At 49.7% G+C, this 27970-nt stretch overlaps 1 protein-coding gene across 10 annotated transcripts in view; it reads right to left on the reverse strand.

Moving 5' to 3' along the window:
* Positions 1-23526: 23526 nt before the first annotated feature.
* The window catches only part of Srrm1 (serine and arginine repetitive matrix 1), a 29137-nt gene continuing 24693 nt past the window's right edge, over positions 23527-27970 (reverse strand). For all 10 annotated transcript variants that reach the window (XM_046468867.2, XM_046468863.2, XM_046468866.2 and 7 more), the window contains 4 exons: positions 27384-27848; positions 26636-26831; positions 25097-25306; positions 23527-24544 (listed from right to left, as the gene is read on the reverse strand). In XM_046468867.2, the coding sequence (XP_046324823.1) occupies positions 24440-24544; positions 25097-25306; positions 26636-26831; positions 27384-27848 (976 nt within the window). In that variant the 3' untranslated portion in view covers positions 23527-24439. The remainder of the gene's footprint in view (positions 24545-25096; positions 25307-26635; positions 26832-27383; positions 27849-27970) is intronic.

Below are 27970 nucleotides of genomic sequence, written 5' to 3' on the forward strand. Positions count from 1 at the left end.
CCTCTTCATCCTGACTCCCGCCAGGTGAGGTGAGGGACTCAAGGTCCAGAGATTTGTGTGTGATTTTCCCAGGGTCTTGCCCAGGCATCGATGGAGCCAGGGGACCTTGACACGAGGCTACCCTGCCACCCCAGACCTCTAATCCCCAACTGGGCTGGCCCCCCCCAGCCGCTGGCCCCCCTAGCCGCCGACCCTGCCCCGTCCCCTCTGGGGTGTGCGTGTGGAGAATGAGAAGTCCTGGAGCCACCGACTGGACAGATGAGCATTATGAGCAGGCCCTCTGCCCAGCAGCCGAGCCAGTGGACACATCCATCCTGGCCCAGCTGGGCCTCCTGCGGCTCGACCCTGAAACCTAGGACTCAGGGAGAAGAGCGCATCAGCGAGAACGGGGAGTCGGCTCCCCGGGGACCCCCGCACACCTGAGCTGAAGGGGTCTTCAAAGGACCCCCGAGGAAGGTTCTAGTAGTGCTCTCCGCCGCCGGGAGGCAGGACAGGAGGGCGGTGAGAGCATGCACCTGAGAGTCAGGCTGTGCCCCTGCCGTGGCCTGCAGAGTCTTCAGCACGAAGCCTCAGTCTGCCTGTCACTGGGGCGAGGATAATAGCGGTCCCTGCACCTCCGAGGGTGCATGAAAGACCTGGTCGCGCTGCACATAAACAGCACCAAGTGTTTGCGAAGTCAGGACACCCAAGGAAGTTCAGGTCCAAGGAAGCCCTGAGACTTGCCCCACGTGGCACTGGTACCACGTGAAGAGCTGGGACTTGAGCTCAAGTCTTCCAGCTGCAGAGCAGCCCCTCTGCACGCTCAGGACCCACGTTCCCGGGTGGGTGAGTGGGTTGTTCTATTGAAGGGAGACGGTCATTTCAGCTGAGAAGACAGCATGCGCCAGGTGGGAATGGGGGGCACTGTGACTGCCGTCGTTCCAGAGTTGGCGCCTCACCCCGACAGCGAAGAGCCAGCCAGGCCCCCCACCCGATGGTAATACGGTGGTTCAATCTGGGGGGGGAGACGGATGTGCAAGCAAATCACTGTCAGGCCAAGCGGTGGCTCTGCAGTGGTGGAGCCAAAAGCCGTCTCCCTGGCTAGCAGTCAGCTCCGTGGAAGAACTGGCTTTGGAGCTGGACCTTTAAGTGCTGACCAGACTGGGGGTGTGGCTCAGCAGTAGAGCGCTTGCTGGGCCTGCAAGAGGCCCTGGGCTGCATCCCGACCCTGTAAAGAAGGAGCACAGAGGGGAGGAGAAGGGAAGAAGGAGAGAAAGGAGGAGGACAGGGAGGAGGGAAACTGAGTAAGGACAAAAGGAAAAAAGACCGAGGGCCTGGCAGGAGCCGGGCAAGGGGACAGAGGGCACGTGGGATCTTCAGGACAATGGCGAGTTCCACGTGTAGTTCAAGGCCAGTACAGGGAGGGCCTCTGTGTTGGTCAGAGTCCCCGAGTCACAAGAAAACCCATTCCAAGAGGCTAAGATGGAAAGGAAACTTATCAACTCAAGAAACAGAAAATCTCAGTGCCTCGCCTTCAGGCACAGGTGGATCCAGCCGTGCAAAGACGCCACCAGGACTTGGTCTTGCTATCTCCGCCTCGGCCCTGGGTGGGCTCCACCCTGGAGAAGGCCCTTTCCAAAGGCAGGTGGCTCCGGGCTGACGCACTCCCAGCCCCAAGCTCAGTGCAGAGGGGGATTCCTCCCTCCAGTTTTCATACCCGGGTTCTAGGATTAAACCTCCCTGGACTGGTTCAGGCCACCCGGTCTCTGTGAGGAGGGTGGTGGAGGGCTCCGATTGGCCGGGTTGGGGTCACATGCCTCTCCTGCTGCCGGAGCCCCAGCCAGACCACAGGCACTGAAGGGAACAGATGCCAGAGGGTCCCGGTCCTGTGAGCAGCTGGGACCAGATGTGGGGTTTGGGAGTGGTGGGGGGAGGGTGGGCAGGGACACCTGTAGGAAGATGCATGTCCTTGGAGGGGCTGCTGGAGGCCCAGGGCAAGGGGAGCAGAGAGGAGGGGAGACCCCGAGGCCGTCTGTCTGGCGGAGATGCCCTGGTTGTTACTGGGAAGGCCACGTCACCCCCTGCTTATGGTCCCGCAGATGCCAGCGGGCGCGTGGGTGCGGGCCCAGCCTCCCTTCTCCCCAGAACCCCATGACTAACTTTTTCCTCTATCTGTTCCCACACTTAACCCCCGTGGGCCCCAGGAAGTCTCCTCTGTCCCCCACTGTGGGTGGTCACCTCTGCATCAGGTGGCGGCCACAGGGGGAGCTGATCCCTTTGCCCCTGGGCCTCAGCAGCCCCTGCCTTCATTTCTGAACCCGTCTTCCTGGGGCCTAAGCACCGCCCCGGGGGGCAGGCAGGCCCCTCTCCCTGGTGAATGGAGCCTTTGTGAGCTCAGCCTGAGAGCTGCAGGCGCTGGGCCACTCATTCCTCGTTGAGGCTGCCTGGGCCTGCTGGAGAGGAGGGAGCAGGCCGAGGGGCTCCAGCTGCCGCAATGCTGCAGCCTGGTTCCATCTGCTCAGGAGACTTCCTCTTGAGGAGGCTGGGGGCTGGCATACCTGGGGCTTCCACCAGACTGAAAGGCTGGAGCGACACAAGAGGAGAGGCCGGCGCCCAGGCCGCCCAGGAAAGGTTATGAAGTTTGGACGTGGGTGGTAAGAAAGGGAGGCGCTTGGGACACGCTCTTTCACCACAGCCTGCCAGAACCTTCCAGACGAGCCTGTGGTGATGGTGTCATCCAACATAGATACTGTTAATTGAGGATTTATAAAGTGTTTGGTTACTGGGCCAAGAACTTTATAGACCATATTTAGTCAGAATATCCATAGAAGGCAGATATTATCATTAGCCTCAGGGCTGCCATGTACAGTTGCCCAGGTTGTTCGTGGCACAAAGGAATTCAGCCAGGGTGGGGCATGTGAAGGCTAAAACCCACCCAGCGCTCTACTTACCAGTGGTGTTCCTGCCCTTCTGTTTCTATACAGAGGTCCTATCTACCTTATGTTATCGTTGAGGGAAGTTGGGCTCTAGGAGATGCAATCTCTTGTCCAAGATTTCACATCTAATAAGTAACAGATTTGGGATTCAAACAAAGGTCCGCTGATTCCAAAACTTCTCAGTCCCCTCCACACCCTCTATATCCGGGCTTGTCCCCTGGCACTCCTCTCTGCTTTGCTCTCTCCTTTTTTGTTGTTTTTTTTGGGGGGGTCCTGGGGATTGAACCCAGGGTGCTCTACCACTGAGCCACATCCCCAGCCCTTTTTATTTTTTATTTCCAGGCAGGGTCCTGCAAAGTTGCTGAGGCTGGCTTTTGAATGTGCGATCCTCCTGCCTCAGCCTCCCCAGTCGCTTGGGTCACAGGCATGTGCCACTGTGCCTGGCTTTGCTTTTCTGTTTCCTCGGGACCCCACGGCTCACAGTGGGCGTGTGGCTTGAGGCGGTGGCCTGGGCTGGGAGGTAGGAGCCCTGGCTTGCAGACCCGGCCCTGCCGCTTCACGTCACATCTCCTCGTCACCCCTGGGTCTCCTGGTCTGTGAAGTGAGTGTTTCAATCACAGCTCTTTAAAGCAAGCAAGAAAAAGTGACTCTGGCTGAGGGAAAAAAGGAATGTCCTGGAAGGAGTGTGTGGAGCAGCCCACAGAGGGACAGAGGAGCTAAAACAGGCCTTGGAAATTCCGGGAGCCCCACCCCCAGGGATCCAGCAGCAGAGACCAGTGAACGGGCACCTCTGGGCTAGTTCCCTGAACTACAGACCAGGCCCTGCTGCCAGAAGAAGAGGAGTGGCCGTGGCAGACATTCCGACGTGGGAGGGGACCCTGCAAAGCTCCCGGGGATGGCTGAATCCGGAGAGCTCCATGCGGGCCACGTGCTATGGAGCATGCCTGTCGTCCGTCCCAGTGACTCCAGAGGCCGAGTCAGGAGTACTACAAGTTGGAGGCCAGCCTCGGAGGCTGAGCAAGCCCCCCAGCAACTTAGGTCCTGTCTCAAAAAATAGAAGGGCTTTGGATCTGGCTCAGTGGTAAATGGCCCCTGGGTTCAATCCCAGGAGAGAGAGAGAGAGAGAGAGAGAGAGAGAGAGAGAGAGAGAGAGAGAGAGAGAGATCTCCACGTGGGGAGGCTCACAGGAGGTCCCCGGAGGCCCAGGACACACAGGAGCAGCGGGGCCAGTCTCTCAGGGCCCAGCTCCTTTGCTGACGTCACTTCTCCAGGACCCGTGTCCCCCCCCACCCCCTTGGAAGGAAGGCTTTAGGGCTCCTTCTCGGCTCGGCTCGTGAAGGTGTGTGGGGTGTTGGTGACCCACTCCAGGGAACTCTAAGGACATTCCCGGGAGCAATTGCTCAACCCGAAAGCATGAATCACGGACAGCGGAATTTCAGGCATCCATGAAGATGGTGCTGGGTGGGGTGCTGTGTGGTGGGGCCAAGTGGAAAAACACCCACCTCTTCCTTCCAGGAGACAGCAGGGAGACAGCCAGCCCAGGCCCAGTGTCCCACCCTCCCACCTCCAGAGTCACCGCTGCGAAAAAGAGGGCCATGGAGATTCTGCTGGGGGAACAAGTGGTGGATCACATTCTCAGCCGACCATGGTGGCTCACACCTGTAATCCCAGCGGCTGGGGAGGCTGAGGCAGGAGGATGGCAGGTTTGAGGCCAGCCTCAGCAAGTTAGTGAGCAACTTAGCAAGACCCTGTCTCAAAATTAAAAAATAAAAAGGGATGGGGGTGTGGCTCAATGGTTAAGCACCCCTGGGTTCAATCCCCAGTACCAAAAAAAAAAAAAAAAGAAAAAGAAAAAGAAAAGAAAGAAAGAAAGATTTCATTCTCTAGAAGGGTCCCAGGCCTATAAGAGACACAGAGCCTCTGGACCACTCATGTCCCTCTGCTGAAGGGGCATACTGATTTATGACAGCCACTGAGGTACTGTGCAAAGTGGACATCAATTCTCCTCTTTAGGCCTGGGTTTCCACCTCTGCCCAACGGGGATAAGGTCACTGTCATGCCAACTTCATGAGGAACAAAGGGGACAGGACCCATGAAGAAGACCTGGGGAAACTCAAGGCCAGGTTTCTAAGCAAGGCTGGCTTCCTGGGACAGGGCTTGTGACTGTCCTCTTTCTGCTCTAGCCTCAGTGCAGCATGGGTCCAGCACCTAGTCGGTGCTCAGAAGTTACTTGTTGAGTAAGAATAGCATGAAGCAGGTCTCGTGAGCTAGACGTGCAGCGCACGCCTGTGATCCCAGCAGCTCAGGAGCCTGGGGCAGGAGGATCACAAGTTTGAGGCCAGCCTCAGCAACTTAGTGACTCCTTATCTCAAAACAAAATATAAAAAGGGCTCGGGATGTGGCTCAGTGGTTAAGCACCGGTGGGTTCAATCACCAGTGCAAAAAAAGAAAAGAAAAAGGAAAAGAAATAACGCGTCTTGTGTTCCGAGCCCTGTTCTAAGTCTCCCGTGTATGTCCTCTTGTGATCTTTCCAGTGATACAGGCACTGTTGTTATCCCCATTTTAGAGAAAAGGAAACTGAGGACAAAGAGATTAAATCACCTGCCTGAGGCCACGAAGCTCGTAGGAGGTAGAGCTGGACCCTACCCAGGCAGTCTGTGCTGATCAGTAACCGCACCCGCTTTCAGGACTTACTAAAGGAGAGGAAATGGATGAGGGTATGGCAGAAGGAGGCTCAGCCTCCTGCTTTGCTTCAGAACATAGGAGGATGCTTCCAGAAAGAAGGCTTCTCCTCTATTAATCTATCAGCGAGTTCTGGGATTTGCAAAGACACTCGGCAAGTGCAACAGTGTGTCCAAATCTCCCTATCATCCTCAAGACTGTTCCTCCTCCTCTCCTCCCATGAGTAGCTCATGTTTTCACTGAAGACAGTTGCTAGAAGTTTCCAAGTCACCATTGACATTTTTCTCTTTGATCTGGATGGCATCTGGGCCAGCTCCTTAGGGTCCCAGCAGGAACTCTGTCTGACACCAAGGTCATCCGGGTGCTGGCCTCGGTTACTCTCCAGGTGTCCTGCTTGCTGAGGCGCCCTTGTGCTGCGAGACTCCGGTAACAACTGGCTCCCATGTCTCATTGCTCCGTGACGGGCTTCTTGGTTCCCTCCTGTTCCAGGATAAACTATTGCTGAATCAAGATCAGTTATGGATCCTCATGGCTCCACAGGTTGGCTGGGCTTGGAGAGGTGCTCCCCCTCAGGGTCTCGGGCGGTTGTAGTTGGACAGTGGAGGTTGGATCTAGAGGTGCCTGGCAGTTGACATCAGTTGTCAAGTGGGAGTTCAGCTGGGACAGTGGCCGGGACACCTACACATGGCCTCTTGGTGTGCCCTGGGCACGGCATGGCAGCCCGATTCCAGGAACCAGTATCCCAAGAAACAGGAAGTGGAACCTACCAGTTCTTAAGATGGGGGTCACTTCCATCATGTTCTATTGGCCAAGTGGCCCCACAGCCCACACTCCAGGGGAGGACATGAAAACCCCACACCTCCATTGGAGGAGCGCGTCCGAGAATTGGGGGCCTTTTTAGTACGTCCACACCTCCCAGTCCCTCCGGACACTTTGTGGGGAAGGGTCCTTTCTCCTAGCCGACCTCTGCCTCGCTTCCTCCCACACAACCTGCCTCAGCTGACGCTCCGGTCCTTTGTTCTCCATTTCCCCAAGTCCTGGTCAAGAAGGGCAGATTGGTGGTGGGTGAGGGTGAGGGGAGTGGCGCTGCAGTGTGGCTGTGTGCAGATGATTTAAAAATGAGGGTTCTTCATCCCTCCCGGCCCTGGTCCTCTCTGCTGCCCACCTCCATCTGCCCACCAGGTTGCCCGCCCCTCTTAGACCTTCAACCCTCTCTCCACCTCCGCTGTCTTCTCTCCTTCCCAATCCCAGGGGCTCTTTTCCCACAATTATCTTGTCCTTCTGGCCAACTCCCTCCCCTGCTGAACAGAGGAATTTGCTGCTAGAACGTTCCCCCTCTCCACTCTCAGGATTGAAGTGTCCCGAGATCCTGGAGCACAACCCTCTTCAGACCATGTTCCTGGGAACAGCATCATTGCTTACGCTGACATAGGCGTTCTGTGGAAGTAGCAGGTGGTCACAAGTGGTAGAGAAATGCTGGATTAAAGTGACACAGGCCTCTTCCAACTGTAGCACCACCAAGTAGCACTTTCAGAGATAAAGTTCTGGGCAGTTTTGTAGCCATCAGCAGCACATGTCGGCAGAGCACCGGAAATGTGGTTGGTGAGACAAGGAGATGGGTTTTAACTTTTATTTAAATAAGTTGTATGTAGCTAGTGGCTACATAGTGGACAGCACAGCCTGAGCCAATATACAATAGGAGTTTAGTGACCTTTCCCAAAATGTTTGACCAAAATATTCTTTCTCTTTCTTCATGGTGTGCTAATGACCTCTATTTTTCAGCTTCAGAATTGCTCCTCTAGTCCAATCCTCATTTGAAAGATGGGGAAACTGAGTCTCAGAGAGGGAAAGAGACTTACTCAAGATCATACAACAAGCTAGGTACCCAGCTGAGGCTCAGACTTAAGTCTCTTCTCCTAGTCCAGCTCTGCTTCTGGGATCTTTTCACAGTCTCCTCCTCCTCCTCCTCCTTCTTTTATTCTCATTTATTTATTTATTTTTATGGTACTAGGGATTGAACCCAGGAGGGCTTCGCCGAGTTACATCCCCAGCCCCTTTTTATTTTTTTTAAAACAGTTCTAAGTTTCTGAGGCTGGCTCTGAATTTGCATCCTCCTGCCTCAGCCTCCCATTCCTAGGATTGCAGGCGTATATCACCATGCCGGGCTTTGACAGTTTTAAGTAAGGACTGAAGTCACAAAAGGACAGACCCCTAAATTTGTTTACTGTTTGCTGCGGCAGGATCTCACACAAAGCTAACCCTCTGTGACCCGGTGAGGTGGGTATCAGTAGCCCCAGTATACACAAGGGGACACTGAGACTTCAACAGAGACTCGCCCTAACGATCTAGGTGGCCATGGCTTTAAATTAGCAGAGCTGCGTCCAAAAGGAGCAATCAGCAGGAAAAAGGTGGGGAAACGGGAGGAAGGAGAAGAATTAAGCCTCCGTAAACAATGAACAAAGAACTGGGCTGGGGTAGGAGCGCAGGGAACTGGCCCGGGCCCACAGAAAAACCAGGGTGAGCAAACAAAACACTTTGCAAAACCAGAGCCAAACCCAAAAATGGTCCCAAGGGTTGCTGCCCAGGGATGGGCTGACCCTCAAGCAGCCTGTCTATAGGTTGGCTGTCAGCCAATGGGAGGTCCTGGTGTGAATGATCTGGCCAATAGGAGCAGCCCTGACAAGTCGGTGAGTAGGAGGACCAATCAGGTCCTCTCTTTTATGGGGTTCGGATTGACCACGTGTGAAAAGGGTTTGTTCCCGCCCAAGCAGCAGAAGGATGGGGCTTGTGGGTGGCGGTGGCGGGAACTTGCGTAACCGCTGCGGCCACAGACGTGAGGAATGAGCTGGTTCAGAAGGAGAAAGGATGACTTAAGAACCCTCAAACGACAATGAGAGGGACAGTGGATGAGGCTGTGGCTAGTGGGCAGTGGGGACTCCATCCGAGGACGGCGTCCAGGCTTCCTGCCCGGGAAGATGGGGCCCGGAGGGCTTCTGCCAGCCCTGGGTCCTGCCAGGCCCCGTTTCTCCCTGCCCTCCACACCCACCCAGGCCGCCCCCACGTTCCAGGGCAGTGGGCCGTGGGCCCTGGACGGTGGTGACTCCCCACACCAGCTGGCCACTCAGTCCCCTCTTGCTGGGCGTCTGAACCGGGAGGACCCAGAAAGCAGGGCCCAAGGCAGCCAGGAACCCTGGGAAAGCTCTGAGCAGGGAAGAGGTGGACCGCGTGGGCGCGCAGACAGAGGGACTGGGTGTGGACCGCAATGCTTTTTTTTTTCCCTGAGTTTCTCCCCTTGGGTTGCACAAGGACCATGCTAGTGACCCGACTCCCCAGTTCATACCTGCGCTGGGCCGCCTGGATCCCGTCCTTTTAACTGAAGTGAAGCACCGGGCATCACCCCCCCCACACACACATGTCCTAGTTTGGGGGAAGATGGATTAAATGTTGTATGTCTGTAGGAGACTGTTCTCCCTGGGAGGGCATGTCCTTGACTGGACAAGCGTCTTCCTCTGGCTGCTGGTCTTCCCGCTTGGTGCTTGGTGTGAGGGTTTGGAGACTGCTCTGACAGCCAGCTTTCTGTCTCGTGAGCCTCCTCCTGCTAAATGCTTCAGAAGAACCACGCGCATCCAGTGAGCCAGGCACCCTACAAATGTTTTTTGAGCACTATGTGCCAAACATTGTTCTAATGGCGGAGGAGGCAGGGAATAAAATAGACAAAACAAACAAAATCCTTAATGCCTAAGTGGCCTCAGTGTCCCTGTCTGGGAACCTTGAGGTTCCTTTGACTGGAAGCAGCTTCCATTTCATGTCCTGTGAGCATTTGTCCATCAAAACTGATTCCCTACTTCAGGCTCCTGGAGGGGGCTGGGCAGAGTCCTGGAACCTGAGCGCCAAGAGGCGAGGCGGGCGGCTGGGTGGCCATGGCTGCTGGGCTCATGTTGCAGGCTCTGCTGGGCCTGCCAGCTGGTTTGGCCCCAGCTCCATTCCAGACTACAGGGCCTCCCAAACATCCAGCGGGCCTGTTCCTGCTTGCTTTCCCTATGTGGTCTGGAGGCTGTCTCACCGAGCCTCTGACTCACTGGTCTGGGCCTCCCGCTTGACCTCTAGGTGTGATGAATCCTGGAATACCAAGCAGGGTTCAAATACCAGTGTCACTGCTGTCCAACTTCATGACCTCAGGCGAGTTTCTTCTCTGTGCCTCCATTTCTTCCTCTGTACAATGGGGATGATGGTAGCATTTTATCTGACTGGTGGTGGGATAATAGATGGCTGGCCCTTTGAGCATCTGACCTAGGAAGGACAAATTCTATTATTACACATAGACTCCTAATGAGCATTGGGACTGGCCAAGGAGGCTCCTGGGTGCCATAACAGGAGCCTTAATTTTCCTCTCCATGGAATGAAGGTAATAAAGATGTTGGGTTGGCGCAAGCCTCTAATCCCATCTACTTAGGAGGCTGAGGCAGAAGGATTGTTCTAGGCCAATGTGGCAACTTAGTGGAACCCAGTCTCAACATTTAAAAATTAGGGGGTGGGAACGTGGCTTAGTGGTAGAGCACTTGCCTTGCATGCACAAGGCTGCAGGTTCCATCCCCAACACCAAAAAAATTTTTTAAAATGATGTTGGGAAACAGCCAGGCAGACCCGCTGCAGCTCAGTGTGTGCTAGTGCCCGGCTCTGTCTCCGAGTGTCCTTGAGCAAGTCTCGTGTCCTCTGATGCCAAACTCTTCTTCTTTATGAGCAAAACCAGGATGTTGTTTGCCCTACTCTCAGTACCCCAGGCCTTCAGCTCAGGAGGGGGTCCCTGTCAGCCAGGCCAGAGGTCTCATGTCCCTCCCAAGATCGGTTTAGCTGATCCTGGCCAATAGCAAGTGAGGGGAAGTGTTATGCGGCTGCTAGAAGATTCTCTTCTCCTTCTTTTCTTTTTTTTTCCCTCTGCTGGGATGGGATCCAGGGCTTCAGGCATACTAGTCAAATGTGCTGCCACTGAGCCACATCCTCAGCCCATCAGTTCTCTCCTCCCTGGCCCCAACCAGCCTGCGCTGTCTGGGGATGGAACCAGAGGTGCTCAACTGCTGAGCCACATCCCCAGCCTTTTATATATTTTGTTTAGAGACAGGATCTCACTGAGTTGCTCAAGGCCTTGCTAAGTTGCTGAGGCTGGCTTTGAACTCCCAACCCTCCTGCCTCAGCTTCTGGAGCTGGAATCCCAAAGGCCTGTAGAGGCCCTGGATCAACATTCTGGAACCTCCTACACGTAGAACTTTGCTTTTCTTGTCTTTATCATTTAACCCGCTGTCAGTGGGCTTTTCCATTCCTTGAATCTGACCAAATCTGATAGAACCTCCTGCGCTCCAGAGGCTCATCCCTAATGTGGAGATGATAATCCTCTGTCTCAGGGTCACTGTCAACAGCCAGGGGAGAGCATGTGTGCCTGTGCCGAGCCCAAGCCCTGGGCCCTCTGTGTAAGGAGGGACCACCTCCTGGCTTTCTCTGCTCAGCCAGGGGTCAGACCCACTCACTTCCTGCTGCGCCTCTGTCCCTGCTCCTCATCCTCCCAGGCTTGGTGGGTGTCTCCTGTGGTGAGGCACAAAGAGCCAGTGCAGAGTAACTCAGCCACCCGTGAGTCAGAGGGAGCCAGAGCTGTCTTCACAAGACAGTCATGAGCCGGCTGAGTCAGGGCTCCGTCAGGGCCCAGGTGTGTGTCATGGAACAGCTGTGTGCACCTTTCCATGCATGTCTGCTTTGCCTATAAGCTGGGACTAACACTGACTGGCACCTGCTTCACAGACGTGCTGTGAGCTAACGCGGTCACGTGCTTGGCACCTGTAGGAGCTCAAAGGTGTTCCCTCAGTCCTGGACTCTCCACGTTGGTCCACATAGCTGCTAGGCCCTTATGAACCTGCAGCTTTGGGGACTGTCATGTCCAGTTCTCTCCCCCCACCCCACCCCCAGTATTTCAACTTCTTCAGATAAAAATCTGTGTGAACAAATGTTCATAGCAGCTTTACTTGTAATAGCTAAAAACTAGAAACAACCCAAATGCCCATCAACAAGTCTGTGGATAAACCAACTGAGGAAAACCCACACAATAGAATACCACTCGGTGTTAAAGAGGCAGGAACTATTGATACATGTGCCAGTGTAGACGGATCTCAAAATAATCGTGCTGAGCCAAGTGTGTAATCCCAAAGACTCAGGAGGCTGAGGCAGGAGGCTAGCCTCAGCTACTTGGAGGGACCCTGTCTCAAAATTTTAAAATAAATAAATAAATGGGGCTGAGGATGTAGCTCAGTGGTAAAGCACCCTTGGGTTCAATCCTCAGTATTAAAAAAAAAAAATGTGTTCCTAATGTGGCTCCTGGACCACGGAGGGGGAGGAGAACTGCAGAGGATGAAGGCTAAGCCAGGCGGAGGGATCTGTTCGTGACCTTGCGTTGCCGGACTCACTGGGATATAGACGTGTCAAAACTCAGATCCTACGTGTTAAATATGCCACTTGGTCGTACATCATTTTTCCCACTGTAAAGCTGCAGTCACAAATAAGAATGTCGTGTGGAATCCATGTGTACAAGTCGGAAGGTCGGAGGGAGCGGTCTGGGCAGCAGCGGGAGGGTGGGCAGCAGCTCCTGTTGTCCACTGAGGAATGTCCAGAGCCCGCTGGGCCTCCACCGAGCACATTTGGAAAACGGCAGCGGCCTTCCAGAGCCTCCGGGCCTCCGACCAGGTGTAACAGCCCGGAGCAGAGGCAGGGCTTCCTCTCCGTGTGGCCAGAACCCTCTCCTGGGGCACTGGTGACGCATGACTGTTTATTGGGGCCCCAGGGATGGCCCGGCAGCACTAATGACAGTCACCCTTCCCAAGCCCCTGGCGAAGCTCTGACGTGGTCAGATGGGGAAGCAGGCCCAAGTTCCTGGTCTTTGGGGAGCTGGAATTCAGGAAGAGGCAGCCAGGAAGAAGGAATGAGCAATAGCCGTGACAGGCACCTCGGTGACTGTGACTTAGCTCAGATTGAGCCTCCTGCACCAGAACCCTTGTGCCTCCTGGCTCATAATGTTCCGTCATCCAGGCGAGGCAGAGAGGCCCAGAGAATGGAACCCGAACGGAGCCCGGCCTCCTGACTGCAGGCTCCAGTTCCTCTCCAAAGCTGCCCCTCAGCTTTGGCTGGTGCTTGTCACTGCTGGAGCCTGGGATTCTTGGTTGGACCTGCTCTGGGGGCTGGACTGGGGCTGGGGCTCAGACAAGAGGCCGGGCCAGGGCCAGACAGAGGCTGAGGGTGGAGGAGGGCCAGCCCATCCAGGCCTCTCTCTGGCAGATGCTGGGTCAGGCGATGACAGGCCTCCTCCCTGCTGAGCCCTCTGGAATGCTTGGAACTCAGTGGTGACAGTCCAGAAGTTTCTGTCTCCCTGGAGGGCTCTGGCATGGAGGGAATTATTCTAGATAAGGACCCCGAGCTTTGGTCTTTCCTCTAGCCCTGCCAGCTCCTTTCCCAGGGACTTCACAAACGCCAAGGGCGGAACAATTGCTCTGGGACACTTGGCTGCTTGGTCAGCCTGCCCACTTCCTGCCCTTGCTCCTGCTCTGGGGTTAAGAAAAACAACCACCTCTTACATTTAGATAGCTCTGGCAGCCCACAGGGAGGCTCACAGATGTTCCCTCACTAAAATTGTCTTTCCTCCAACCTCACCACGGTTCAGGTGGGAATCATTATGTCCAACTTACAGATGAGGAAACTGAGGCTCGGGGAGCAGGGCATTTTGGCCCGGCCACAGAATGAGCAAGTGTAAAGTCAGTTCACAAACGCAAGTCTCTGGACTCTGAGCTCTTTCCCACCCGACTCCTATGCTGACCTCCTGACGTGCCGAGCGGGAGTGTTGCCTGATGGGAAGCAGACTGGAGACTGCCCACGGGCCGAGTCTCAGCTCTGCTGTTGAGTTTTGCTGGCCTCTTTACTTCCCTCTGGGCTTCAGCTTCCTTATCTGTGAAGGGGGATAATTATAGTAACCACCCATCAGGGTGGACGTGAGAGTGGAAGGAGATGACCACACCTAAAGTACTTGGCACAGAGTGAGCAGAAGTCACTCAGCAAATGACGACTGCACCTTACTCAAGGGTCCTGAGGGTGAGTTCATGTCTGTCCTGTGGCTCTGCACATCCGGCTACTGCGGCTGAGCCTCTGTGTCCCCGGTGCCTGGCCCCCGGGTCCTCATTGACTGCTGGGAAGGCCCAGTGAGATGGTGAATGGCCAAGACTGTGAAGAAGGTGGATTTATCTTGTAAAGGTATGAATGACCACCCCAGGCCCAGTTTGTCCAAAGTGAGGCTGCTCCTCAGATTTCACGTCTCTTCTGGACAGAAGTGACCCCCCAAAATCCTAAAACATCCTCAGGAACGCTGATACAACCTTCTGCATCCACAAGGGAGGACAAGGCCCAAAGAGGAGCAGGGACTCGCTCAAGGTCACACAGCAAGGCAGGGTGGAAACCAACCCGACCTCTTCCCACTTGGCCACATGATTCCTCTGTCCCCCACACCTCAAAGGGGATTGGCTGGAGAGACTTGGAAATGGTTGCCAAATATTTGCGGACAAATCCTTGATGAAAAGTCATGTCTTCGGAGTAAACAGATGAAGGCTGACCACGATGGGCCCCGAGTCAGCAGAGCAATGTGGTCTCCCATAGTGGGCCGCACAGTGGCATGGAAGGGTGGCCAGTACTTTGTTGTGAGGTAAATGACCAAAGGCTGAACCATTCACAGGAACCACACTATGGAGCCAGCCTGGGGGTCCACAGTGGATGAATGGATAAGAAAATGTGGGGTGTTTATTCAGCCATGAAGAAAATGAAATCATGCCACTTGCAGGAAAATGGATGAACTTGAGAGCATGAGGTTAAGCAAAATAAATCAGACTCAGAAAGCCAAGGGTCGTGTTTTCTCTCACTCATGGAAACTAGAGGGGAAAATAGAAAAGAAAGATGGCGTGGACGCTCATGGAAACTGAAGAGAGACCAGTAAAAACCAGAGGAAACGAGGGAAGGAGGGAGGGGAACCTGGGGATGACACAAGTTACACTGTTCTATCCTGTGCAGGAGCCAGTACGCGACAGAGACCCCTGCTATTGTGTGTGATGACAATGTACCACTAAAAACCTAGGGGGGAAAGGGGACCCACGGCTGAGGATGGCCCATTCTTCCCCTCTGGACCTGGGACCCAGGTCCTGGGACCTCAGCTGTCACCAACACACTGAGGAGAAGGACAAGGTGACACATGGCAGGTCTGGAGGGTGAGCCGAGGGACATGGAAGCACTTCCGGCGAGCTCCTTGAAGGGCAGGGAACAGAAAACTCCACCCAAAGTGGCTTAAGCAACAAGGGGACTCAGTAGTTTGTGGGTCTAAAAGTTCAGAGACGGGTCCTTGAGTGTGGGCTGATCCAGCCGTTCACATGATGTCACCACAGTGGTGGCTGGAAACTGCTCCACCAGTTCTTTGACACTACTGTCTCTTTCATGTGGGCTGGACTTAGGGACTTCTTCTAATGACCAGACAAGAGTAGAAATGACAGCGTGCAATGGCAGAGGTTGGGTCATAAAAGGCACCGTGGCTTCCTTCCAGCTCGGCCAGTCATCATCTTCGTCCTCATTCTGGCGGAAGCCATCTGCTAGAGAGAGCCCACTTGTGAGGAAGTGAGGCTCCTGCCAATTGTCACGTGAGTGTGCCATCTTGCTAGTGGATCCTCCAGCCCCATTCCAGCTCCTAACATCTTACCATAGACTCATTAGAGACCCCAGGCCAGAACTAGCCACCTAGGCCTCTTCCAATTCCCAACCCTCAGCTGTGTGAAATGATTTCTGTTTTTCTTTGTGGTAACTGGGAATCAAACCTGGGGCCTTGCACATGCTAAGCAAGCACTCTATCACTGAGCCACAATCTCAGCTCTTTCTATTTCACTTTGAAACAGGGTCTTGCTAAGTTCCCAAGGCTGGCCTCAAATTTGCCATCCTCCTGCCTCAGCCTCCTGAATGGCTGGGATTACAGCCACCATGCTCACCTGATAAGTATTTTTAGCTACCTAATTAGGGGTGACTTGTTACACATCAATGGGAAACTAACACCACCACAGACTAGTTTTATTTCTTCTCTCCCTCCCTTCATCTGTTTGTTGACTTCATCCTCAAAAGGAATCCCTTCTGGCAGAAGAGCCCCTGCCCTTCCAGCTCCCACATCCCCTCGACCTGCTGTCCAGGGGAAGAGAGAATCTCTTCCAAACGCTCCTGCAGAAGCGAGAAGCAACTCTGTCCTTCAAAACCCCCTCTGACCTCTCTTGGTAAATCACTGGCTCTGTTAGGGATGAGTCCCTTCTGTGACTGGAGAGGGGGGCTGCACTGCTTGGCCCGGGTCAGCTGGGAAGCCACATAATGGCCAGGCCATGGAGGTGTGGTGGCGGAATGCCCAGGGACAGAGGTTCCCCCATCCCGAGCACTCTCTCTGAGTGAGCTGTGGGTTCTGGAGTCAGACCCAGGCACTCCCTTCAGACCAGATCCTCCAGAGCTTCCTTCCTGGCCCTGAGGGGTTAAGTGAGAACAGAGCCATCTGTGGACGTGAAGGAATTCCAGCTTGGGACAGCGCGAGGCCTGTAGCCTGCAAGAGGCCTGTGGCTGTTCTTCCAGCTCAAAAATCCCACAGCAAACCTCTGCCAACTGAATCAAGCCTCCCACTTCCAGGGAAAAGGAGGAATGGGGGAAAGGGAAAGAGGAAAAAGAGAAAGGAATCCCAAGGGAAGGTAGGATGGACTGCCACCTGAGGACCAGGCGCCACCTCGTGGAAGAATCTGAGAAAGCTGCTTAGACAGGAGAGGGCCCGAGGGCGGTAGAAGCAGAGGGATAGAGAGAATGAGAGGCGGCTTCTGCTCGTAATCCCAGCGGCTTGGGAGGCTGAGGCAGGAGGATTGCAAGTCCAAAGCCAGCCTCAACAATTGAGTGGGCCCTAAGCAATTTAGGGAGTCCCTGACTCCCACTGCTCTTCTGATAACCCTTTGGGCAGTTTCTACTCTCGTCATCTGGTATGATTATCATAATACTTGACATTAGATAGGCACATTGAGGAAAATATTGGGTTCTTTATTAGATGGTGGGAGGGACCATCTTAACTGGACCCTAAGTCACCTTCTCCCAAAGTCTCCTGATCCTCTTCATAAAATGGGGGCCAAGTTTTGCTTGACCATAGTCTCCCCCCCCCCCATCCCAATCTTCCCAAGTAGGTATGAGGATCAAATCCCTATAGCAGTGGTCTCTCATTACAGATTGAACCAAGCATGGGTGAAAAGCAAACGGAAAAGAAATTGCACCAAACATTGTAGACTTTTTCTTGTCATTATTCCTAACCACTATTTGCATAGCATTGACATTGTGTTAGGTATTACAAGTAATCTAGAGCTTATTTAAGGAACATGGGAGGATTGTGTAGGTTATATGCAAATACTATGCTGTTTCATACAATTCCAATGTATACCTCAGATTCTGGTACCTACAGGGTTCCCCCCTCCCCCAGAAGCAAACAAGTGAGAACTGCACTACAAAGCACCTTACAGACCGCCATGCATTCTACTCTGTGGACAGGGAGACACAACCCTGGACCCAAAACTAGAGCTACATCTTCAGGAACATTTGCATGTAGACACAAATGAGCTTAAAACAGAATCTATCAGCCCATGCCAGAAGATTCAACAAGCCTTCTTATGTCAAACCATAGTGAAGAGTGATTCACATCCACCAGGATGATTGGAAGTCAAAATGAGATAATAACAAGCATTGGCGACAACATTGGGAAACTGGAACCTTCTTATACTGCTGCTAGAATTGGAAAATGGTGCAGTCATTTTGGAAAATAGTCTGTCAATTCCTAAAAACAGGTTAAACATAAGTTACCATAGGACCCAGCAATTCCACTCCTAGACATATGTCCTGAGAGGATCTAAAACATACGTCCACACAAAGCCTGGACACAAATGTTCTTAGTAGTTTTATTCATAACAGCTAGAAAGCGGAAATTGCTCAAGTATCCATCCACTGATAAGTAGATAAATAAATCATGGTCTGATCAAAGGAGAATACTATTTAGCAACAGAAAGAAATGCAATAAGTGTTGAGACAAGGCACAACACGGATGACCCTTGAGCACATTATGCTAGTCAAAGAAGTCAAACACAAAAGGTCACAGATTGTACAATTCCAATGAAATATCCTCAGTAAACAAATAGTGGATGCTGAGGGCTGGGTCTGGGGGACTGTCAGAATTGGAAGTGACTGCTAGTGGGAAGGTTTCTTTGGGGTGATGAAAATGTTCTGGCAGAGTGTGACGGTTGCATAACCCTGACGACCACTGAACTGTGCACTTTAAATTGGTGACTTTTATGGCATGTGTTAGGGTTTGAATCAGGAATGTTCCCCAAAGGCTCATGGGATAAAGGTTTGGTCCCCAGTGCAGCAATGTTGAGAGGCACGAGGCTTTCAGGAGATTGGATCACGAGGGCTCTGCCTCGACTGCAGGGAGGTGGTGGAAACTGGAGTTGCTGGGACCTGCTTGAAGGGAGTGGGTCCTTGGTGGTGTGCCTTTGGGAACAACATCTCGTCCCCAGCCCCTTCCTCTCTCTCTCTGTTTCCTGGCTGCTGTGAGCTGAGCAGTGTTCCTCCACCACATCCTTCCGCCATGATGCTCTGCCTTGCTTCAGGCCTAAAGAAATGGAGGCAACCAACCCTGGACTGAAACCACCAAAATTGTGAACCAAAGTAATCATTTTCTCCTTTGCTTTTCTCAGGTATTTTGTCACAGTGACAAAAAAGACGACTAAACTGCATGATCTAAAAAAAAGAGACAGAAATGGCATCAAATAGGGCTATGATCTAAAATCCTTGATCATCTAAACAGAAAATTTCTATAATTACTGGAATGGATAAATGTCATGTCAGTTAAAAGAGGAACTTCTTCATGGTATCCTTGCCTCCCCTCCAGCCCCCCATGGTGCTGAGGATTGAACCCAGGACCTTGTGCATGTGAAGCAAGCACTCTACCAACTGAGCTAGATCCCCAGCCTGGTGTCTTTGCTTTTTATGTATTAACCAGCACATTTAAATCTTCAAAAACAGAAAGAAAGAAAAAAAAAAAAAAAAAGCCAGGCAGAGGTGCACACACCTGTAATCCCAATGACTGGAGAGACTGAGGCAGGAGAGTTGCAAGTTCAAGTCCAGCCTTGGCAGGCTGGGGATATAGCTCAGTTGACAAAGTGCTTGCCTTGCATGCACAAAGCCCTGGGTTCTAATCCCCAGCACCACAAAGTCCAGCTCTGGCAACTTAGAGAGACCCTGTCTCAAAAAACACAAAAAAACAAAGTTGGGGATATAACTCAGGGTAAAGTGTCCTGGGTTCAATCCCCAGTACCAAACAAATAAATAGGTAAATAAAAATGAATCCTCATGAACTACTGAGGTGATTCCATTTCTATTTTATAGAAAAGGAAACAGCATGCCAGCTGCAGTGGTGCACACCTGTGATCCCCGGGACTCGGGAGGCTGAGGCAGGAAGATCCCAAGTTCAAGGGAAAGTGCAGCACTTCAAGGTAAAATAACTTGCCCAAGGTCACACAGTAGAAATCCTGGCCTACTAGACTCTATATTGTCCAATCTGTAAAGGGTTTGCATGCCTCTATCCTCAGAAGGTGACTGTTCCTTGAGGGAAGCAGTTATTTTGCCCTTTCATGTGCTTTATCTCAAACCCTAGTGGTGTCTGGCAAGTCCAGAGGCAATGACAATCAATTAAGTTCCTTGACTCATCTGTTCACAAATATTTGTGCCTTATCTATGAACAATACTGAGTTTCTGGGGACCAAAACTGTATCATTTTTTTTTGTGTGTGTGTGTGTGTGTGTGTGTTTGTATGTGTGGTGCTGGGGATTGAACCCAGGGCCTTGTGAATGCAAGGCAAGCACTCTACCAACTGAGCTATATCCCCAACCCCAAAACTGTATCATTTTAGGTGGTAATAATAGAAATGAAGGAGAGGGAATTAGAGAAGTGTCTGAAAAAAAACAAATAAGGAAATTCGCCATAAGACAATGGAGCACCTTCCAGGATGAAGGAACAGTGGGCACAGCTTGAAGGCCCTGAAGGAGAAATTAGTTTTGTTGGGATTAAAGGAATAGCAAGGCAGCTAGTGAGGCTTGAGCAGATTAAGTGGCAATGAAATTCCAAAGCAGATTCAGCTCAATCCTATTAGACGTTTTGTTGTTGTTATTGTTGTTCAGTTTTGTTTTTGAGATGGAGTCTGTGTTGTCCAAGCTTGTCTTGAACTTCTGGATTCAAGCGATCCTCCCTCCTCCACCTTCTGAGTAGCTGGGAAAAGCACACTACTGTGCTTGGCTTTTTTAAATATTTACTTTTTAGTTAGAGTTGGACACAGTACTTTTTTTTTTTAATTGATTCATATGTGGTGCTGAAGATGGAACCCAGGGCCCTGCATGTGCTAGGCAAGCGCTCTACCGCTGAGCCACAACCCCAGCCCCTATTTGAGGGTTTTGAATGGACATGTGATCTGCCATGAGCTGTAGGGAATTGAACACATGTGCATGATGGGTATTGGGCGGTGGTCAGTATCACCAACCTGACAATACTAATTACTCAATTTTCAATAAATGATGGTGGTGGGTATGAAATGGGAGATGAGATTAGGAGATGGAGGATGGTCTAAATAAACTCTGCTTTGGACATGTTAATTTTGGTATGCCTTTTAGATATCAGATAGCATTATGGAGTTGGTAGCTGGATAGGAGTTTGTTTGGGAGATTTAATGCATTAGTATAAAGATAACAAGGAGCTGTAGAACTGCAAAGGCCTATTGTCCACTTGGCCACCATGGTGACCACTGATGTTAAGAAGCTCCAGGCTGTGGGTAGGGCTGGTATAGGCATGGATAATACAGATCTTGAAGCTACAACAAGGAAGGTCATCCTGGTCACAGACACCACCAATGGGAACATCCTCAGGGCTGCAGAGCTCACCTGTGGGATGTCCATGTGTCTGGCCAGACAGAATCTCCAGGAGAGAGCTACAATGAAAGATGGCAAATGGAAGTGCAAGTTCATGAGAAGATCCTGGGAATTCTTGGCCTGGCTGGGATTGGGAAAGAGGTTACCTGGATGCAGTCCTTCGAGATTATAGGTTCCAACTCATGTTTTTGCATAGGTCGGCTCAGCTGCCTCTGGGGACAGGCTTGCTGAACAGCACCTCTGCCCAGCACAAGAGGGTATGGTGAGCTGTGCTCACAAAGGGATGGTGGACAAAGACACCCTTCTCTGGGCCCCCACAGTCTAGCTGGATCTTTGCTAGATGTGTTCATGAGGAGCTGCTGTAGGACTGAGCCCTGGTGGATCATCTGTTGCCCTCACCTGGCACCAGCACCAAAGTGGCCCAGAGCCAGGCAGCTCTGCCAGTGGACAGTGAAGGGAACTCTCTAGCAGGGATTGTAAATGCCCAGGCTCTTATAAAACTCTTTCAGCACCTTCTCTCCACTCTCAAAGTCTTGGATTAGTCTGACAGAAGCTCTGCGGACACTGATGTGAGCCTGGCCTGGTTGCTGTAGACTAGCTGGGTGACACAAGAAATCTGGGACTTAAAAATCCAGTCATGGTTGGCCTTCTAAAGAAGCTTCCAAGTAGACAAATGTGAACTTGGTGAAGACCAATGAACTTTTTAGGAGGCTGGCTTCAATGCCATCTCCTCCCATAACCTTGCCTTACCAGGAGGCCAGCCTATGCGGAGTGTCTCCTATCATGCTGTGGGTTATGGCCAGTAGCCAGGGCACCCTGCTTGTGCTGCAGATGTTCAGCAGAGCAGTGTTCAGGCCCAAAGTGCCTCACGGCTGGGGCTGAGGGTGTCCCTGCTCCTGTTCCTGGCTTAGCCTCCCATCCTGCCACACTGTGTAACACCACTGGCTTCCTGGCAGAGGCCGGTTTGAGTTTGCTGCCCCACCAGACCTCCCTGGAGTCAGATGGAGAGTCTGGTATGTCATAGCCACTTCCACCCTGCACCCCAGCCTGCAAGAATGGAGCAACTGTGACCAGGCCTTCCCAGTCCACTTCACCTTGGGGCTCACTGCTTCTGGGGGTTTTCTGAAGAAACTTACCCACTGGGATCAAAAAGGAGAGGAGATCCACCTTCTTGGGCCGAAAGCATGCCTAACCCTTCTATGCCACCTTCTCCTGGCCCATGGTATAGTAATAACCAACCAATAGTCTCCCCACACTCCTAAAAATCAAGAACTAGAGATGAAGTTAAGAAAGGCCACCAAGGACAAACAGTAAATTATTTGAAAGGATCCAGTAGAGCTAGGCATGGTGGCACACACCTACAATCACAGCTACTTGGGAGGTTGAGGCAAAAGGATTTCAAGTTTGCAAGATCAGCCTGGGGAACTTAGTGAGACCCTGTCTCAAAGTAAAAAAAACAAAAAGGGTTGGGTGGGGCTGAGGATGTAGCTCAGTGGTAGAGCCCTTGCCCAGCCATGTGTGAAGCCCTGGCTTCATCCCAAGTACTGCCCCCCTCAAAAGAATCCATTAGAGACAAAATAGCAGCTAGTGAGATAGGACAACTAGTTCATCAAAAAAGGTGAACCTGTAAGCCAGAGCTGCCTCTCAGAACTCAACAGAGATTTAATACATCACTGAACCAAGAGGCTGGGGGCTAATACAACAACTGAGACTGCTCAATTTGGCAAAATGGAAGTTGCTTGGGACTGTAACTCGAGCTGTCAAGGGGAAGAATGTAAGCCTAGGGCATAATCAGAAAAAGTGGATAAGTGAAGGAAAGGCTGAAGAAGATGCAAACACTCCAGTGTTAACTGGTTTGTTCATAGTGGAAAGGGCAAGTCAGCAACCACCATTTTAGAAACTGGCATTTTATGTCTTCCCTCAGTCAGAAAATTACACAATTAAGAGGAAGCCCTGTGCAACAGCCTCAAAAGAGGTCAAACTCCTATACATATAAAATTCTATCCTCCACCATGAAGCTGCTGTACTACTTTAGCCCACAGGACTTTCATCAAGCAAATCATTTAAACAACCAGCGTAGAAATCTCTCCTCAGTGGTGAAGGTACATTTACGATCCATGTATTTTAGGTAAAAAAAAACCCAGTTTTCCTGAAACTAAAAATTGTTGGCATTTTCTTTTCATTTTTTGCTTCAACTGTCAGAAATTATGATAAAATTAACTACCCAAATGTCAACAGGTTTGGCCTAGGTTCCTGGTGTCAACATTTCCCTACTTCTTTCAATATACATGTTGCTCTTTTACCTTATGCTGTTACCAATTCCAAATTTTTCTCAAAATTATTTTGCTGTTAAATATTATTTTGGGGGAGCGGGTTGCTTAGGGCCTCACTAAGTTGCTGAGGCTGGCTGTGAATTTGAGACCCTCCTGCCTCAGCCTCCCAAGTCACTGGGATTACAGGAGTATACTACTGTGCCTAGCTTCTCGGCTAAATTTTAAATGCAAAAATGTCTGTGGATGGCCAGAGTATGCTCCAGTCATTCCTACACCTCATTCACTCAGGGAACAAGCTAGGATGTCTCAGGGGGTACACCCATGTGTCTGCCTGAAATTCTTCTCCTTGCCTGGTGAACTTGTCCCTCCAGCATTTTATGTTCCAACCACACCCTGTATTTTATAGTCTTTATAGTAATCATTAAAATAAAGATGATAAACCTTTGTTTCATTGCCATTATTTTTCCTGCCCAACTGCTTCCCCATTAAAAGGGTAAGGAGATTTCTAAGAAAGATAATTTTCTTGCAGTACTGAGACAAGAAAGAGGAAGCGGCAAACATTTTTAAATTTAGAAATTTATTCTGTTTAATCCACGAGCTTTATATAGCTTTAGTTTAAAAAAAAAAAAAAAAGAGAGAGAGAAACAAAAACAGTGAAACCAAGACACTATTTTCAAAGTCTGGGCCCTTCCAGCCTTCCAAATACAAGAGCTCTGAAAGTTGTATATACCAATTGGAAGAACAAGACAAAAATATGAATGGAGCTGTGACATTTTATAAAACAAAATTTTAGGTTAACTGAAGGATCCTTCCAGGGACTATTTAACTGCCTTTACAAAAGGGGCGGGGGAGATGAAAAGAGAAAAATCAAAAAGAACAGAGTAGGATGAAATTCCAGTGTTCCGAATCAACTTGTAACATTACTATAAACCCAGTGTCCTGGCGAACAGCATGCGTTCATTTTTCTGTCTCATTCTAGAGCTCGAATCCTGATTCATTTCAGCAAAAGCTCCACAGGCAACAGGAAAGATTGTGGCATTAAAATGTTCATTTATACTTTTGTGGTAGTTCAGCAGTGGTCTTATTTCTGGGAAAGCTTACAAACCATACAAGGTTGGCAGCATAACTTAAATGGTGGTAATAGCCAAATGAGAAAAAGTAAAGAAAAAAGAGAGGGCGAAAAAAAAAAGAAAAACAAAAAAACAAACCTGTGGGAACAGCCAGGAGAGTGTAGAGGAACCATGAGAATGCCAACAATACTTAAACCCCCTTTTTTAAAAAAGGGATTATTTTTGGCTTAAAATATTTCACTCTAAATGAATTTATGTCAGCTGTCAATGAAAGAATGTCACTAATACACTGTGGACACCTTTTGCAATGTAAATCCATGCCCTTTTTTTTTAAACATGGTGAACTTCAACCTAGCAATTATTACAACAAATGTTATAGTCTAAAGCTCAAACACATTTTAGCAATTTTGAAATTGAATTGAGTACAAACCAAATAAAATTTACATCGTAACAAACATTTCCACCTAAGACTGAGGGGACACTTGAGCCTTCCGCATGGACCTCAGGGCTTTTTCTCGCAGGTGCTTTTCTAAGTCATCAAGGTTATCTTCAGCTTCACTTTCAGTCTCCTGAAAATCCAGAAAGTCACACTATTAAGTATTGAGACACGAGGGAGAAATGCTGAGTAAAGAATTACATTGTGATGATGGCTGCACAACTCTGGATATGCTAAACACCATGAGCTATGCACTTTAATTAATGGGCCAGCTGTATGATATATAAATTTTGTTTAAAATTAAAAGAAAGTTTGTTTGTTTTTTTTTGAGAGAGAGAGAGAGATTTTTAATATTTACTTTTCAGTTTTTGGCGGACACAACATCTTTGTATGTGGTGCTGAGGATCGAACCCGGGCCGCACGCATGCCAGGCGAGCGTGCTACCGCTTGAGCCACATCCCCAGCCCCCCAAAAGAAAGTATTTTAAAAAATAATAAGTTTTTTGGGCAGCCATTTATGTTCATATTCTTGGCAGGTCACCAAAAATATGAATAACAGCTAGGGAGCCAATTATTAGAGGAAAAAATAAGTTAGCTATTTCTTAAAAAAAAAAAATAAAAATAAAAATAAAAAAATCGAATGATTTCTTCTCATCTGTCCACAAGGCGGAACAGTCAGCAGATACCTTCTTGGGCTCCGGTGCTGCCTCGGGTTCCTCCTGTGCTGACGTGGTTGTGGCGGCGGCAATGGCTGCAGGGGTCACAGGCGCAGCAGCAGCTGCGGCCATTGCCTTTTCCTTCTTGTGTTTTTTGTGCTTCTTGTGTTTCTTATCCTTTTTGTGTTTCTTGTCCTTCTTTTTCTTCTTTTTCTTTCCACCTCCTTCTTGATCTGAATTCTAGAAATCCAGAAAAATGACAGCAAGATAATCAATCTAATTAAAAATTGTGTCCACTGAACATTTTATTTCCTCAAGGGAACACCTAAATGGACAATCTCCAGACTTCAGGGGCCTCAAGGTTACAGCAAAGGTGAACTTCACAAATTCTAACAGCGAATGTCCTTGAAGGTAACTGATTCTTACAAATTTTCCCTAACTAACTTTAAGCCAGGATTCCAAACTTTAGAATTTAAGGTCTCCAAGACTAGAACGAGTCAGGGCCTAACTACAGTTGAGTTCATTTCCAGCTCCTGAACTTGAAGATTAAATAGGAATGTCAGGGGACTAGAAATGTGGCTCAGTGGTAGAGCACTTGCCTAGCATCCACGAGGCTGTGGGTTTGATCCATACGACTACAGAAAGAAAACAGAAATAAGAAATATCTGTAAATTATCCACAACCCTTGCCTAAGATGTAGCAGGTTTTTAATAAATGCACAGCTATAGACTATTAACACATCTGTGTGAAATGTCATTATCTCTAGTCACTATTTGACCTTGCATATCATTAGAATAAGAATGATTTGTTCCTCTTAACTGCAGATACTTCTCAATTTATGATGGGTTTATGTCCTAATAAACTTTGTGATCCCATTGTAAGTTGAAAGCATTGAAGTTGAAAAGGCACTTAATACACTTAACCCACTGAACATTATGGCTTAAGCTTAGCCAATACCTTGAGTAAACTCAGAACACTTACAATGGCCTATAGCTCGGCAAAATCATCCAAATACAAAGTCTATTTTATAATCAACTGTTTAGTATCTCATGTAACTTACTGAATAATATGAAAGTGAAAAATAGAATGACTGTTCTGATCACTAACCTAGGAAAAGATCAACATTCAAAATTCAAAGTCTCTACTGAATGCAGTTTCACACCATTGTGAACTCAAAATCAGAGGCTGACTCATCAAAAGTCACTTACTATCTGTGTATCAAATTAATTTATGAAGGGAAAAAAAAAGCTCCTGCTATAATTGAATCTATTTTTTTTTCTTTGGTGCTGGGATTGACTCCAGGGCATTAAGCTACAGTTCCGCCTCTATAAATTGTAATTTCATGTTTTAAAGCAATTACATAAAATACTTCACAATCCAATTGGCTTATACAATTCAATAAATTCTAACCACTGACTTTATTTAATATAGAAATCTGTCCAAGATTAGGTTTGATTCACAAAGAAGAAAGAGTTTGAACTCCAATATTTTAATACTGATATCTTCTCTACTTCACAGTGACCAGACCTAAAATTTGCAAAAGATGTTCAAAACAAGGCAGACACAAACCCTGGCTGGCGATGGGCTCGGTGTTGGGCTTTTAGCCTTTTTGACCGGTACCGCTGGTGACCAGTTTGTTGAGGGTGACTGAGACTGGACAGGGGATGGAGGTGCTGGGGGCTTTTTAGCTGCTGGTTCAGGAGATCCAGAGACAGATCGGGAGGATGAGACCCTTCTTATGGACTGTGGGCTTGGTGAGGCAGCCCTACATGAGGAAGACAAAACAAAGTGCTTAGCACCGACAACAAACATCTACTTCTAAGAGAAAATAATCAACAACATATAATCAGGTTAGATTACAAACATTTTGCAGCACTAGTTGAGTCTACTAGCACATCAAATTTACATAATCTAGGTCTCAAGCCCCACAATCCTCCCTCATTAACGATCCTTCCTATAGGAAATGAGTAACGCACATTCCTTAGGGTTAAGACTGCCTTCACCCATGTTATATGCACACAGAAGAAATGTTCTATGTATCACTTCAGAGCTTGCTTTTGGAAGCACACTGCTCAAACCCCCAATATATTAAGAACCAAACAAAATCCTGTGGCATTTAATTTATACTGTAAGAAACTATCCTGAAATTAAAAAGGATTTGTGAATAGCACCAGTACCCAAAATATGCCTTAATAGTTTATATTCACAGCTTATTCCTTTCTAAAACTTCTTGATTTGGGGGCTAGGGGGAGAATTTCCATATATACACAGCTATGCAACTAATTATTCCTAACCAAAAAGTACAGAATATTTTTACTTTTTTGTCTTTTTAGGTTCTGGAGTCCTGGAGACTCTCCTAATGGGCCTAGTACTTGGAGATGGGGACTGCCTTCTTTGGGGTGATGCTGATGTTCCTCGTCGAACAGGTGGAGGACTTGAAGATGTCTGAGGAGCTCGAGGCCGTGGCGAGGGAGAATGCCTTTTGTTTGGTTGTGGCGACCGAGCCTCCCGGGTAGAGCGGCTTGGGGAAGACCCTTTCCTATGCTTTGATGATAAAGAAGGCGAACGTCTCTTGGCGACTGGAGAGCTCCTCTGTTTGGGAGGAGGAGAATGGGAGACCCGGCGCTTTGGTGGTGGAGATGGAGATGCCCTTCGTTTAGGAGGAGGTGGAGGAGAGGCTGTTCTTCTCTTTGGAGGTGGAGAAGGAGAGTATCTCCTCTGTATTGGAGGAGAGTATCTTCTTGGGGAAGGTGAGCGCCGACGAGGGGGAGGAGAAGGAGTCCTAGGAGAAACATACATCACCAGTATAAGCTAAAACGTCCAACAGATCAGGAAATCAAATGCATGGGGCCAGAGTAACCAGAAGTTACTAGCACCCTATAGTCAGCAGCGGGCAGAAAATAT

This window comes from Marmota monax, unplaced genomic scaffold (assembly GCF_021218885.2).
Source record: "Marmota monax isolate L192 unplaced genomic scaffold, Marmota_monax_Labrador192_F-V1.1 WCK01_AAM20220418_F8-fsc00008, whole genome shotgun sequence".
Classification (NCBI taxonomy): domain Eukaryota; kingdom Metazoa; phylum Chordata; class Mammalia; order Rodentia; family Sciuridae; genus Marmota; species Marmota monax.